General features: G+C 50.2%; 3 protein-coding genes across 3 annotated transcripts; 2 read left to right on the top strand and 1 right to left on the bottom strand.

Moving 5' to 3' along the window:
* Nucleotides 1–3,169: 3,169 nt before the first annotated feature.
* LAJ45_04477 (uncharacterized protein) lies at nt 3,170–3,640 on the top strand (the record flags this gene model as incomplete). The annotated part of the gene is made up of 1 exon (XM_046114057.1): nt 3,170–3,640. One exon carries the CDS (start codon nt 3,170–3,172, stop codon nt 3,638–3,640), a length of 471 nt encoding a protein of 156 aa, XP_045972579.1.
* Nucleotides 3,641–8,993: 5,353 nt separating this feature from the next.
* Nucleotides 8,994–9,591, bottom strand: LAJ45_04476 (uncharacterized protein; the record flags this gene model as incomplete). Its single annotated transcript, XM_046114056.1, has 3 exons — nt 8,994–9,074; nt 9,238–9,298; nt 9,389–9,591. 3 exons carry the CDS (start codon nt 9,589–9,591, stop codon nt 8,994–8,996), a joined length of 345 nt encoding a protein of 114 aa, XP_045972578.1.
* A 3,052-nt stretch (nt 9,592–12,643) lies between these two features.
* Nucleotides 12,644–13,209, top strand: LAJ45_04475 (uncharacterized protein; the record flags this gene model as incomplete). The annotated part of the gene is made up of 4 exons (XM_046114055.1): nt 12,644–12,719; nt 12,766–12,821; nt 12,884–13,059; nt 13,140–13,209. The coding sequence occupies 4 exons, from the start codon at nt 12,644–12,646 to the stop codon at nt 13,207–13,209; spliced, it is 378 nt and encodes a 125-aa protein (XP_045972577.1).
* Between the last annotated feature and the right edge of the window lie 1,647 nt (nt 13,210–14,856).

The following is a 14,856-nucleotide window of genomic DNA, read 5'->3' as shown; positions in this document are numbered from 1 at the left end:
TTTATATCGCATTCTTACTACCACATACTAAACAAGGCCGAGATAACTCAGACGGCAAGCATCGCCCATCCAAAGGAATAGCCCTCCAATTTATTTTTAAACTTTTCCCACGGATCTCCCACCACGATCCATAATCCTCCCGACCGTGAGTGTACTCCTTATACAACATTTCTACCACCTTCACAACCCTTTTTTTCGCCCTCTCACCAGTATACTTGCCTGGATCATCAGACCCATAACTACGCCGTTAATCAACAAAACACCATGCGACAAATCTTACATATCCAGCACCCTCATATAAAGCCGCCGCAATGCGCTCTAGACCTCCCGCTCTTCAAACGAAAGTCGTGCAATTATTCTTTCCGCCATCCTTCCTTTATAAACGTTCTTTCCCCCATTCCCCGGACCCGCATCAGTGTTACCCGGGGACCCGGCGCCAAACCCTTCGGCCACAAAGTAACTTTAACATCACCAACCACGCCCATAACCACGTCCTCTTACACCACACGATACGCACTAGCGCAAACTACCCTCACTTTACCTATTCAACGTCCCGCTACTATACACAATTGGACTCGAGCTACTCGAAAACGCACTATAACACCAGTGCACCTTGAAATCTTTGGCTAGGCACTAAGACACCCAACCGGGAGCACAACCACTCATCGCCAGGCGAGCGGCTCCTCCGGCGACCTGTCGCCTCTGTGTCTTATGTCTAGCGCGCAGTATTACCCGTGCCTTACCTCCGAGCAGCTCGTGTCACGCAGAGTGTGGGTCTATCCAGCTCCTCTCCTATCTATGTGCAGCGTCTGAGCTACTTGGTATACTACATGGCATTCTCTTCATCCCCTTGGGAGCGCAGTCCGCGCCGTGAACAAGTCACATTGTGAGATCAATTCTCGGACCAGAAAAGACGGAGATGTGAGCCGCAGGCTGTCGCTTTGATGTGGAACGCAAGTTTCGTTCTTTTGGTTAGACAGATTCCTGCGTCTAACTATTATGTTATGGGGTCGTTGTGATGGATGGGTCCTGCGCGAGAGCATCAACAGTTGATGCTCTACGCCGCGGAGAGAGCCAGTGATGCAGGAGGAGTGCACCAGGAGAGAAAGAGTAGTACGGGTGGAGAGAAGCATACGTTGATGAGACACAGAGCCCGTTTCTCTCTGTGCGCTCAGTCGAGTGAGGTTGGCTCCTACATAGATGTGCGAACGCGCTCTTTCCAGGAGCGGATAGCGGCACCGTGAGCGGCAACGCGTGATAGTGAGAGGAGTGAGAACAGTCTGATATATAGGAGAGTGCCTGTTTGTAGAGATCTACCCGTTAATTATAAGCGAAGAGATGAGAGAAAGGAGCTTGACGAGAGTGGAGAGCATCGCAGGACAGTAAGAGAGAGAGTTGTAGCGGCGGCGCGCATCGTGGGGTGGTGTGGTGTCGTATGGTTTGGGTGGAGTGGCAGGGTGCCTATGAACACACGGTGCGAGTGTGATTAGCGTTAATCGGTTGATGAGGTGTATCGGTGTGTAGTGCGGCACATTGTGGGTACGTTCACTCGGCAGTGTTGGTTGGTGTTCGCGTCGCGTCGCTTACATGTAGGGCATTGAGGAGGAATTCTCGCGCATATACTCAGATGCGATTCATAGCGACTCTACGTGCGCTCTCGCCGTGTGTGGGCTACGTATCGTGAGAGAGAGTTTCGCAGATAGTTTGAACCTCGCTATATGGGTTCAGTCAACTCGCGCGACTGATAGATCTCACTTTCATACCGAGCCCTATATTCGGAGCTCGTATGCGCTCTTCGAGCTCAACCGAGTCAGGACTATTACTGGAGCTGATAATGAGGTCCAAGGCACTAGAGAGAGCACTCTCGTTTACTAACAGTTTTGTGCGAGATGAGCGGCTCTCTCACGTGGACACCTCGTACCTAAATAAAGCTAATACGATCTACCAGAAATCTGAACTCTCTTCCATTAGGTAGCTTCTGTTCACGCTCACAACCTCCAACTCGCTTCCGCGGCCTTGGAGTCCGTAACTAAAACTCGCCCGGTGTCTTCCAGACATTGCACATAGATTTGGACATCTGCGCAATGAAATCTCGACCCATCCAACAGCTGGTGTCCTTGGCGATATACGAGGAGAATGTGATTTTTTTCTTTGCGCAGTCCTTTAGGCCTTTGATCAATTCGTGCCAACTGCAAGCCCACTTCAGTCGGACAATAGTGGAGGAACACCGGATCGAAAACCAGATCGATCACCCAGAGGATGGACCCCGAGACTGGTTCTCTACACAAGTCCGCCATCAGTATGACCAGTACATACCGTAGACATCAAATCGAGGCTTCGGAGCCCGAGGTGACGTGCACACGCATGCTACTGGAGGCTGCCTGGGATGCTATTTCGTAGGTATCGGAAGCCCGTCGCTTCAGGGATGCGCACGTTGGACCAGGAGAGCGAGGCGTTCTCAGCGCACTACTCTATTTTAGTTCGGGGCGGGGCACGCGTGCCCCTCCGTGGCGCCCTCACTTAAGCGCATGCTCGCAACTCAGTACTTGCACATATTCGTGATGAAGGATGTTGGTATCTATGTCAGCTTTAATTTAGAGCTCTCAGATTTGTTCATTAGAACTTCAACTGGTATAGGACATCACATAGGCTGCAATTTAGGTGACGTGCGTGTGTGAAAGCGAGAGGTCATAATTGATAGTGGTCACGCAGAATAGGCTCCTGGATCGTAGGTAAGGAAGGTGTGGCTCTAAGAGACTGAAAAACGCGCGTGAGATCTGTGTGAGAGGGGCGGAGATTCCAGTCTGAGAACACTCGATTTATATTGTCCGTCCGTTCACGGAGCGATGGGTCGAACCGGATCGACGGAAAGTTACGAGAGTGGAGTCTATGTGGTTTCAGTTGCGTGTAGGCTTACGTGTTGGAACCGGAGAGAGACAGTTCGAGTCAAAGATCAACGGTTCTGCCATTCGTTTCCCCAGTGGCGTCCTGAGCTCGAGTGCTGCTCTTCGTATCAGATTCATCAAAATCTGCAGCACACTGCAAAGTCCTCAGCGAATTATCCAGCCTCTCATTCGAGGGATCCTATCCAGATCAGAGATCTTTGAGACCTAGTAACTGGTGAGTCGATACTGAACGGTATAGTACCTGACGACGCAGCCTGATCACAATGGCACTTGAATCCCGGACCCCCCCTCTCGGGGGCCAGACCCTCACCCGCCTCAGCACCCTCCTCGCCGCGCACCCGTCCCCCTCTGTCCCCCACCGCCTGCTAACACCACTCCTGCCAGCCCTCTGGGCACTCACCATCTTCAGTCTCACCCACCTCCCGCAGCACATGGCACACCCGCGCCCTCTCGCTACTGCACACCCACATCAAGACGTCAACCCTCCCCTCCGCCGTGCTCACGGCGCTTCACGACCACATCCTCACGCCGGCGGCGCGACCTGGCGCTTCGCACCCGGCGCGGACGGCGGCGTCGAGGTGCGCCCTGGCCTCGCCGATGTCCGCGTGGACGAGGTGGAGGTACGGGTGGGCGCGTTCGTGGAGGTGCTCTCACAGGCGCCCGAAGACGCCATTGCCGAGTTCTTTCTGGGGCGTGCTGCGGGCGTGGCTGGCGGACGTGGGGGCGGCGGTTGAAGGGGTTTGAGGCGGCGATGGGGATGGTGGCGCGGACGGCGGTGCTGCGGGAGGTGGTGGGGCGGTTTGGGGGGGCGCTGGCGAGGAGTCCGGGGCAGACCGCTCACTTCCCGCAGGGCGTGCCTCTCTAAAATTTGAGGACTCTCGCTCGTAACAGCACTGTCGTGCAGTCGAGCCTTATCGGGCCGTAAGTAGCATATCTCAGTGATTTCCCGGCTCGGCTCATGCCCAGGAGATAGACGCGAAAAGGGTCTTCGGTGGCGCGCCGGTGGACGAGCGGGATGGCCCGATCTAGTGGAGGGGAGGAAGGTTATGGGAGGTAACCCTTGCGTGAGCAGCAAAGCTCAGGGTGCGAGAGGGACTCGATGGTGAGGGAGTAGGGGGGTGCAGGGTTGCGATGTTGCGTATGCTTCGTAGGCGTGGCTGATAGTGGCGGGCCGGTGGATGGTAAGGGTAGGGGTAGCTCGATATTGTGTGTAGGAGGGGGCGTAGGGGTGATTGTGGGGAGAGGCCGGTGCCGGTGAGGAGGAGAGGAGAAGGGGGGTAGGAGAGAATGGTTTGTGTGGCGTCGAGGTTTGAGGGAGGACGGCGTCAAGGGAGTCTCGCAGCGAATAAGAGTGTGACAGTGGGCGGAGGGAGGCGGGTCGGATCGGAGTCGGGGGGGTTACGGTGGGTTGAGAGTTGTTGCTGGTTTTGTAAGGTACCTGTCGGGAGAGGAGGTAGGGAAGCGGGAAGGGAGGTGAGGGACTCAGATCGCGATCGGGTACGGGGAGCGCGGCGACGAATATTGTGAGAGCGCTGCCGTCATTTTGGTTTTGCTGTGCTGAGTAAACCTATTAACCATGCTTGCGTGCTGGTTACGTCTGATAGTGAACCTAGACGTTTTGTGTGACATCAATTAAGCTCTTATTTGTAATTATCAACTGTTCAGTACGTCAATGATTCAGTAGAAAGAACTAGCACGAGACCGGGTATGCGGCAGGCTTTAGGAGGAGGTCCAACCCGAGGGTGCTCAGCCGCTCATTAACCGACACCCGAGATTATGCGAGTTGCTCTCTCCATCTCCCCCCCCATTCTCTAGACACACAGCATCGACTACAAAAAGAAAAAACAGAAACCTGACACCACCGCCCCACCCCCCAATTGGTGAACTTAGCACTTCTCTCTACTACCCCGAGCAGAGACGCCACACACGCACCACACACAAGTGTCCCCCCCTCCGAACCGTCATCCTCCGCCTCACACAACCTCAGCGACCTACCTCCATAGCACGAGATACCCCCACCCCCTCTCTACTATCCACACCCACCTTGACCCGCATCTATCAGCACCACGACACAAGTGCACCACCTACCAGTTCCCTCCTCCCTCCTTCCCGCAGCGGCTCATCTCACCACTCCCACCTCACGCTCACAACACTACCGCCCACCACAAAAGCGCGTCAAGCCCCGCAAAAAGTAACTACCACCACTGCCCCACATCCCACTAATCCCTACAACGAGGTCCCCCCCCTGCCGGTGCTTTCGACTTCATACCCACTTCACCGACCTCGAGAGCGACCTCGCCGCGTGCTCGAGAAGCTCAGGACAAGCTGTCGAAGCTGCGTACAAGCCGTGTGGACCAGGCGCTATATGAGACATCCAGGTTGTTATTGACCGTGAGGGGGCCAAGGTCTCGTTTGCGTGATATTGCGCATGTGGTTGCGAAGGGGAAAGTGTAGTTGTGGGGGTTTATGAAAAGGATGGGTCTACCCTTCCCTGAAAAGGGTTTTTTATATATATCGGGACCGACATAGGTGTGGGCGGGTAGAATGTAAGAAGTCGTGAAGGCCTGCAGCAGCAGACCTGAATGTGACGCCGATCGTGGACGCAAGACGCCGACGCAGATTACGATGCCATTGCCACCACCAGAAGGAGTCGCGGTTGCGACGGTGGATGCGCGGCAAAGGCGGGCGAGCGGCGAATAATGCGCTCAGGAAATGCGAGGCAGGGGTCGCAAAGAAGATTAGAGCTGAGAGCGTGCGCGTGTAGATGATGGGGAAGCCGGATAAGCAGTTAGAGAGATCATGGATAAAGTTGGCGCTGAAAGCGAGAAGATTAAAGGAAGAGAAGCATTATGGAGCTATTAGACCTTCTAGCGAATAAGAAAAAGCCGTGGGGGGATTAGTGTATGTTTGTTTTTTTTTCCGAGTTGTTAATGGTGTGGTTGACGGTGTGTTTAGTAGTTGGAAACATTACCAGCGTTTATAGCGTTGTATAAGTTTGCAGGATTATCATTGCCTTGTGAATTTCAGTGTCACGCGAACTGGCAGCTGAGGTAGCAAATTTTTTGGCAGGCTCTTTTTATGCGCCAAGAGAGGGTCGACTAGGCTTAAATGACTTAAATATCCGGCCAGTGTGTAAATATCCCAATATTTTTTATTTTATAGGCGCCTCTTGCGGCGCATCTGGTCGTCGGCCCTGCGTCCGTAATAACTCCTCCGTTCAGTTCAGGACGGTGACCCTCTAGGGCTTATAAGGTAATCCCGCGAATCTGCGGCCGGCAGTCAACCATATGTCGCTCCCGCGGACCGCCAACTACGACCAAAGTGCCGGCAACTGCGTGTCCGTACGCTCGACCACGGGCCGCGCAGAGGACAGATAGTAAGAGGCACCACGCCATGGCACGACGCGGCAGTATATTCCGCGAAGAGCGGCGCGACGAGTGACGCGTTAAGAAGCATGGAGACCAACGATATAACCTCACAGCAAGCACCTCATGTGTCTCGATGAAGTATATTGAGTCACAAGTGTCGGCCCTCAACCAAAATATTTCGAGTGATCAATCCATGATGCAATGTTCACGCCCCCCACCTCACCTTCACTCTCTGACAGAGTAAGCACCGAGGTAAGGATCCTGATCGCAGGTCCATATGAAGGAAACGCCACGGCAGAAGTAGGGAGAGTTTACTAGAAAAAGCTGCAGAGAAATACACACAGTTGTTGCGGCGATTCGTTAGGTGGGATGGTACTTGAAGGACGTAGGGCTGGCTCCGGTCTATGCACCGCGGCTTCTTATAGTAAAGTGACTGTTTCAGTTATCGTCTGCGTTCCGTTCTTCTGGAGAGAGGACCAGCTGAGCGATGTCTGGCTCAGTCGTAGCCTATGGTGGCGCAAGGAGCAGATTATGTTAGCGTTCAGGGTATGGCGGTCATGGTGAGGGCGCACAGAGTCACTCTATCGATGGGTGCAGCAAGCTAATGCTATATAAGGCGCTGATGTTGGCCTCGTAGGGCTTACTGATGCATCGATAGAAGGATAAACACACAGGTTGGAGGGAGGAAGCGAGGGTTTAGAGGACAGGGGATTATTGGAGATGAGATGGTTGCCGGAAGGGCTGGTAGGCATGGTGATCGTTGAGAATGGCTCGGTTAGTGGGCGGTGCCTGGCCATTAGGACGGTCTATAGGAGTATACAGGTTCAGTTATATATAGGGCGAGTGAAGGAGAGCAAAGCACAAGTCTCGTGACGTTGAAAAGAGGTGTGGACTGTCTAGAATTCGTAGGTGTTGGGCACTTTCGCATGATATGTGGTGACCCTTGGGTGGGTTGGAGGGGATTATACAGGGTGACATGGGTCGCTGAGGTGTGTCTGTACAGATGTCTGTCTGTGCATTCACACAGCTGAGTCCCGCGGCGACTTGTGCAGAGAGGGAGCAAAGCACACACGAGTGTGTAGAGCACGGCGAAGCTATTGGTAGTCAGATAAGTCCAGGATTTAGATAGGAACTAGTGTGTTCGTGATGCTGCTTGTTATGTTCTAGTGAGAGCGGTTGGAGAGGTTGGGTGGGTAGGAGAGTGAGAGCACGAGGCCCTAAGGAAGTAAGACTGAGAGGTTGAGGGCAGTACATGGGAGCCGCGAGTTGAATGTGAGGAGTTGGCCGGTTGGTGGTCGTGAGGCCAGGGTTGGTGTTTGATTCACGAATGACGGGTAGTGGGTGAGCAAAGGTGAGTGAAAGAACTGATGAGTATGTATGTCGTAGATATAGAGTTGACTTGCGGTTGGTTGAGTTGGTGGTTATGTGTTTTCAGTGGCGTGTTGGTGGCGGTTGGTTAGTGGGTAACTAGTAGCTTAATTATAGAGTCAGGCTTGAATCTTTTGGCTGTTATGAGATCTCTCCCTCACTCCGAGTTTTGGTTCCTCGTGGTGCCCTAGAGTGATCTTGGTGCTTGAGTTAATTAAGTTAGAGTTAGTAAGCGAGAGTGTTTATATACACTACACTTAGCGAGCAGATGTACTTTCAATCAGCTTCTGACTCGTATAGCCTGTGAGCTCTCACCTAGTATTAGCATTCTTATGAAGTACACACTAGCGAATGTATATTCCATCACGCTCTATGTCGGAAGTCCTTCAGCAATAGTTTGTCCTTGACACGTGTCTAAATCTATCACGGAATAACGCTCATCATGATCATTCTGCCGTGTCATTGTTGGCTATATTCTGGTCGTTAACATCGCTATGGAGTAGCCAGTTCACGTCATTCGAATTCTTCCTCCGTGGTAGACAGCTCGCGTGCCGTCCACAAAGACTGAAAATACAAGTATAAGGCCATCAATACATCAATAATAAATCGAGTTTTATCGAGTAAATAGGCGCGGTATGTTGGGCATAGGCTAGTTGGCGGAAACGAGTGCGCGCATTTGAGCAGAGCTTCTCGCTAAAACTTACATAAGAAACTAACTCACACGGCGCCAAATTATTCAAAAGTAACTATTAAAAAGGCAACAATAAACATCTACTCAATGATTTATCAACGGGTAATTCTAACACTTCCGAGGATTGTTCATATACTAACCTACCCCTGATCCCATTGAACAACTGATAAGTAGTTTAAGTATTTTAGCTACAATGAAAAATACAGAGACAAATAAGAATATGGAGACACCAAAGAACCAGCAAAGTATTGGATGGATATCTCTAGATGATGTAGTGATTTACTGGTGCGGATATAGTAAGAGTACGCGTTACAATTGTATTCGTCAGGATACATCCCATGCTCAGGCAATTGACCACGGCAAAGAGGTAGATAAGAAATATATCCGGTAGTAAGCTGAAAATGAAGTAAGTTAGAAAAAGAGAAAAGAGGAGGTAGAAAAGACACCAGGTTACACCAAAAAAATACAACACAACAAGAAGTTGAGATAGTAGTTGAGAGAATGCACTCATTTATCTCATACCACATATACAAGATTATGCCTTACGAGGTTACAGTGTATCATGATATACGTATATACGAGAGATTACAACATGGTGACGATCGACGGAAGGAGCCAGAGAAGGCTGTATTTCCATTTTACTCTAGTATATGAATTTAACTAGTAGTATTTCAAATACTCTTCTCTCCTCTTCTCTATCCGTAGAAGAGTCCCGTTGATCACCCATTTCATGACTCTTGCCTGGTTGAGGACAAATATGATTCCTCGTACTGATCTCGGGCCAGAGCGATGGGCCGTCAAGCGAATGAAGGAAGTTGCGAAAAGTCTATCACCAGTACAGACAGTCAGTCACCAGCACTATAGTAAAAAGGGAGTTTGAAGGCTTAGGGGGGGAAACACATACCGAACCCTCCATCTTCTGGAACCTCGATGGCGGTGTTTTTGAGGCATCCCACTCCTTGCTCCTGTTGCAAAAATATTAATTAGCCAACTGTCTCTCTACATCTCTCATAAAAACTCTCATGGAGAGAAGAGGAGGGATTGGGGAAACATACATCCTGCGATCCCGCTTCTCGATCGGTGAGAGGCTGCCATCGCTGCCATCGCTGCCGCGGCGGCCTACGCGCATGAACGGCTCGGCCATGGCATCATCGACCATGGACCCGCGGCGGTACTGTCGTGGCTCAATGTCGACGGGGCTGATAGGGCTCACGGGACTCATGGAGAATGGCTGGGTACGGGTTTCGGCGGAAGTCATGGTAAGTGTTTGAAGGTAGTAGTAGTAGTTGTTGGTAGCAGTGAGTGGTAGTGGTAGTGGTGGTATTAAGGTTGCGGTGGTAGTCTTAAGCTGCGAATATATATGGATATAAAAATTGAGGAGCTTGTTGGTTTATATTTTATCGGACTGTGTACTGGACTGGACTGTATGGAATGGGCCGTGATAAGAGGGGGTGGGTAGGAGCTTTTATATCTTTCTCGTTCTCTACCAATGTAAGTAAGCCCAGGTGTTGGGCCTTGATTACTCCTCGTGGACAAAGGAAAACGTCAAAAAAGGGGGGGGGGGGAAAGCCACAATCATGACCCACACCGCACAAAGTTGGTGGGGCGGCGGGCCTGCTCGTCGGTCGTTGTTGTCGCCGTCGTGTCTCATGATGCTGTTAGCTGTTTCCTTACCTACACATAACTTACATTTAGCATACGCCCTCTCTCACTCGCCCTCACTCACCGAACGGCAACTTCCTAAAAAGAAAAGTAAAAGGCTTGATACCGCTTGAGCGTTGACCATCAAGCAGCCCTTCCCAACGCAGTGACGTATGCGGGCGTCACAAGCGATCGCCACTGATTCGATGGACAAGATGGAAATGATACAGTCTATCATTGGCTCTGCACTGCCCACCACCGATTGGAAGTGCGGTGAGTCCGTGCAACCCTGGCGAGGGAGCTTCCTTGCCAAATGCGGGGAGAGTCCGGGGTGTGGTGTGCATGGTAGACAGAGCGAACACCCACACCAACCCACACAATCCAGCGATTAGCGATCGCCTGCCTGTGCAAGCGCAAGCGAGAACTTCAGTGAACTTCGTTTCCATTATCTGTCAGTTTGCTTGCTTGCATACAGCCATTTTTCTGGGCAAAACAGTCCTTGATGCCCTCTACTCTAGGACTACCTATTCTACCTCATCTAAACGCTGCCCAGACAAAACAAAAAACCGTTCCTCGGAGTGCCCAGGCGAAAAATGCGGAGAAAACCTGGGGTTGGAAGCTAAGCTTAGGTTACTGGTAAAGCTATACCCCCAAGACCCTTAGCTCCCAAAGTAAACTCTCCGTGGCTGCCGATCTGTTTCCTATGTGGATCACGAGCTCCACAAACGTTAGAGGCCTTAGAGGCAGCAAGTTACTCTAAGCAAGCATGGTTTGGTGGAGGAAGTGAGGCCCCGTCAGTCGATAAACATGCTTATCTGTCACACCATGGTCTGCCGCCTTCCTTCCACGCACCCTGTCAGTAAGGCCTTGATAACGTACTCTACCGTCGGTGGGCTATGTTGGAGTATTCACTTCGGAGAAACTGACTGAGTGAGGGAAAATAATACGCGCGAGACATCAGAGAGGTATTTCCTTAGTTCAATCCCCCAACCTCCAACCCCCCAACCCTTAAACCTCTCAAATATTAATAAATAACCCTCATGCTCGAGCTCAGCCCTGTTGGGCCAAAAGGAAAGGTGAAATATTAATCCGAGAAATCTACGATGGGGTGAGGGTGAAGTGCCAGATTCGCAACTCATCCCTCCTCCTCCCCTCGCTTCCCTCGCTCGATCGCCGTTAGCATTGGTTGGCCGATCATCACCGCGCGCGCGCCCCAGCCCTAACCACAAAAAAGGAATCACCCGCACCTGGGCGTGCGTGCACCCAAGTTTTGGGGCGCTTTCTTTCATTTGGCGGGGTAGCAAATCATTGTTCTAGTCACAAAACAGCACCACCAAACTTTGGTCGAGCACACTCCCCAAAATAAATTTCCACCACAAACCATTTTTTTCCCTTTCTTTCTAGTGCGGTCTAGCCAGGTTGGGGACGCGCAATCAAGGACAGGACTTCCTCATGATCCTCCTTCTCCTCTTGACAATTCACCGTCAGAAATAGAACTCAGCTCGGGGTCGTCGCCGGCATACTGTATCCTTTCCAAGCAATAAACAATTATACCTCAAGTACAATACAGCAGGAACATGCGACTCCGCCACAAATCTGCAGCAATTTAGCCAAGCGCCTTAATGAACTTGGTTTATTACAGTTCGGATAGATCTTACTCTCTGGAACTGGAATTCAACAACACGTGCGTGCGTGCGTGCGTGCGTGAAATTGTAGGTTATAGTTCAGGAGAAATTGTGCTCACGAGAACAACCTTGCAAAAAACATCTTGACCCCATCTTCAACTTTACATTCCTTGGGAAACCATGTCTATGGGAAGAGAATCAATGTCAAGCTTTTCTGATGCAGACGGGACTCGCTGCCGTATGCCGCATGATCATTTCCGTTCCTCGACCAAGCTTTTAGGTATCTCGGGGGAAGGAATAGAGGTACACAAGGTACAGAAACAGCGAAAGAGAGTTTTTTTTTATCGTCTTCTCTTTTGTTCGCAAACTCATATGTAGCCAGGTTTCACCATGATCGACATGGAGCCCATAGATGCTTCCTGGATGTTGAACAACCACCGGTGTGCAATCAATTCTTCCTGCTTGATTCCACAGCAACGCCCCACGATGGGAAGGATATACGGGGTTGTTTCCGGACAAACGACTATCGCAAGATAACGAAAAGAGGAGGGGATCTTCCCAGCCTCCAACGCGATCTCTCTCCTCTCTCACACCATATCTTGCACTTAACTTCCTGCACTCTCTCCAACCTAAACTCGCCGCTCCCATCTTCCGATTGTCGGGTTCGCGCCCTGCGCTGCTACTGGCTGGAATTGACCCCATAGCTCTTAACAGCGGTTGATAGATCTAGACTTCCCATTATCGTAGATAGGACCCGGACTTCTGTAAATAGCAAATAGGCAATGCAATTGCTTTAAGACGGAGGATGAGTCTGAAGTGCTGCCGGTCTTTCCCTGACGATAAGGCTAGATAGATATCGGCTCCGTAAATTGTGAAACAGCCAATTTCCAAAATTCAAGATGCCTAGGTTCGTTGGTGACATCGTATGGCCACTGTACTATCATTACCCGGCCCATTTGAGAATTAAAATCACACTGCAACCACACCATAACCCTAACCCCACCTCTTATCGATAAAGGTTATCGTAACCTCACCCTCTCGAATATGGTCAAGACTCCGAAGAGAGACACCAAGAATGCTTGTTCTCCCCAGAACGACCCCGACACAACACCCATCCGACGTAAATGAAGAGATATAGTAATCCCCCACTCCCATGAGTTATTAAGGCCATGCATTGATCGAGACTCGTCACCACGGAGAGTCAAAGCCGGGAAATATACCGGTATCCATCTTCCATTAACTTGCTCCTTACCTTTGGAACGAAGATTGACATCCCTGCATTAGACGCCCATTTCTCTCCATACAAAAACCCTCCTAGGTGTCGTCACTGAATCAGCCCATACAAATCGATCAATACTCGCAGGAACTCAGGTACTTGTGAGTAAACAGGGTCTCACGAAAGATCATCGTTCAGGGTCCTTGTACAACCAGCTGCAAAACAAGCACTTCTTCGGACCTATGTACGTCGACCCGGAGATGAATTGATTCGTTGTCCTGATTTTGATATCCCCAGCGCGTTGCGCGCATACATCTGAGACAGTCACCAACGGCACCTGAAGATTCAGTCCGGGTCCTATCCAGATTTGATGCGAGGGCCTATAGCTAGCTAAAGATAAATATTGCTTTTTTATTAATAGGAGAGAGGAATTCCGAGCCCGGTGACGAGTCTGAAACCCATAGTTTCCAAAAGGACTGGATGCGTTCAGTTGATGAACGAGTGATGCTTTGTGCTTGACCTTTCCACGACCTTTAGGAGTGAGGAAAGGGAGGTGTATCACGAAGCTGCGAGATCTGAGAATACTAGTACACGAGTCTTGTACACGATGGTTCTGAGGGGACGGCTCGTGAATGTCGTGTCCCATAAGCAGACAAGCATCTGGGGATCATATTTCGGATGATATGCCCCTGGCAAAATATGTCCAGGCACAGAGAGAAACACGTGGGAGAGCCCCAATATTGAATAAGTAATTTCTCGTCACTCACTCAAGAAGCTTCTCAGCATGCAAGTATAGCCGATCAAGCATCGAGCGGGTTGATGTCGCAGGTAGTCCGTAGAACCCTCCAGTGATATTTTTCAATTGTATCACACAGCATGTATTAAATCTGTAAGAAACAAAATGAAGTGGGGCAGGTGGAGTTAGATGAGGGAGAAACGTTAAAGTAGATAATGCACTGTAATCGAAGCGGCGTCTCTACCCGTCGGCGAAGACACCTCGCCTCCTGAGTAACCAACCTATGAATGATGAGACCCAGTACCGCCTCAAAATCCTTCATCCAAGAAACTGTTGACGATGGCGAAGGTCTTCCAGAGTCAAACCTTCTGATAGCCGACGTCGACTGATCCATGAAGTCATCCACTTGATTATCCAATCAGAATCTTAAAGCTCGTCCGGACGAAACGGAGCAGATATTTATGAGACATTGCATGACGTCTCAAGAAGGTTGCTGATGAGAAATACAAAAAATATGTAGTAGCGACGTGGCGTGGCACGCGAGCTTAATCATAATTAATCACTCGAGAAACACATGTTCACCTCGGTCGCGCGGCTATGCCAAACGTCACCCTTTCGTCTAAGATAGGTAGCTTCATACATGTAGGTTAAGACTTCCTGTTTAAAGCATCTACTTGTCTTCTAAAGTACAACGTTACCTTTATTTAGCCTATTGATCATCGGCACAACCTTGTTGAGACTTGAAAGTCTCATGAAGTCTCCAGCACATCTGTCTATCTATACGCACTTCGTTGAAGTCTTTCGAACTCTAGATGAGAATCCTGTTTATAAATCATTACAAAAAACTTATGCTTGAATAAACTAATAAACAATAAAAAAACATGATTCAGCACAGCTACCTGATTGTAGTTATTCAAAATGTATATGGAAACTATGATATTTGAAATAAGCCGGTGGAATAAACGAAGATTTTGGGAGGGAGTAACAGGTGAAAAATGAGAACGGTGGTCGATTTAGTGTAGCTATTGGCTGTGATATTAAGTTTTATTCTTGGCCTGTCAAGCCGTACCGAATATGCGGGTTAGCACATCGAGTGATAACACGTGAATCTCCTATGGTGTAGGTACTCTGTTACCTAGACCTTGCAACAGTTTCCGCCCATCAGCATTTATGCCATCTTATTTTGATCTCGTCGAGGCGCGGGGCCATGCCCACTGCCCGCTACTCTTATAATCGAAATCAACCATCTGCCTTACCGGAGCCAAGAAGCCTGTGTCACTGTCGCAGTGCACTGCCACTACCAAA

This window comes from Morchella importuna, assembly GCF_003444635.1.
Source record: "Morchella importuna strain M04M26 chromosome Unknown Morimp01GS011, whole genome shotgun sequence".
Taxonomy (NCBI): Eukaryota; Fungi; Ascomycota; class Pezizomycetes; order Pezizales; family Morchellaceae; genus Morchella; species Morchella importuna.
Note: the sequence above shows the minus strand (reverse complement) of the source record. Positions and strands in the feature narration are given on the sequence as shown.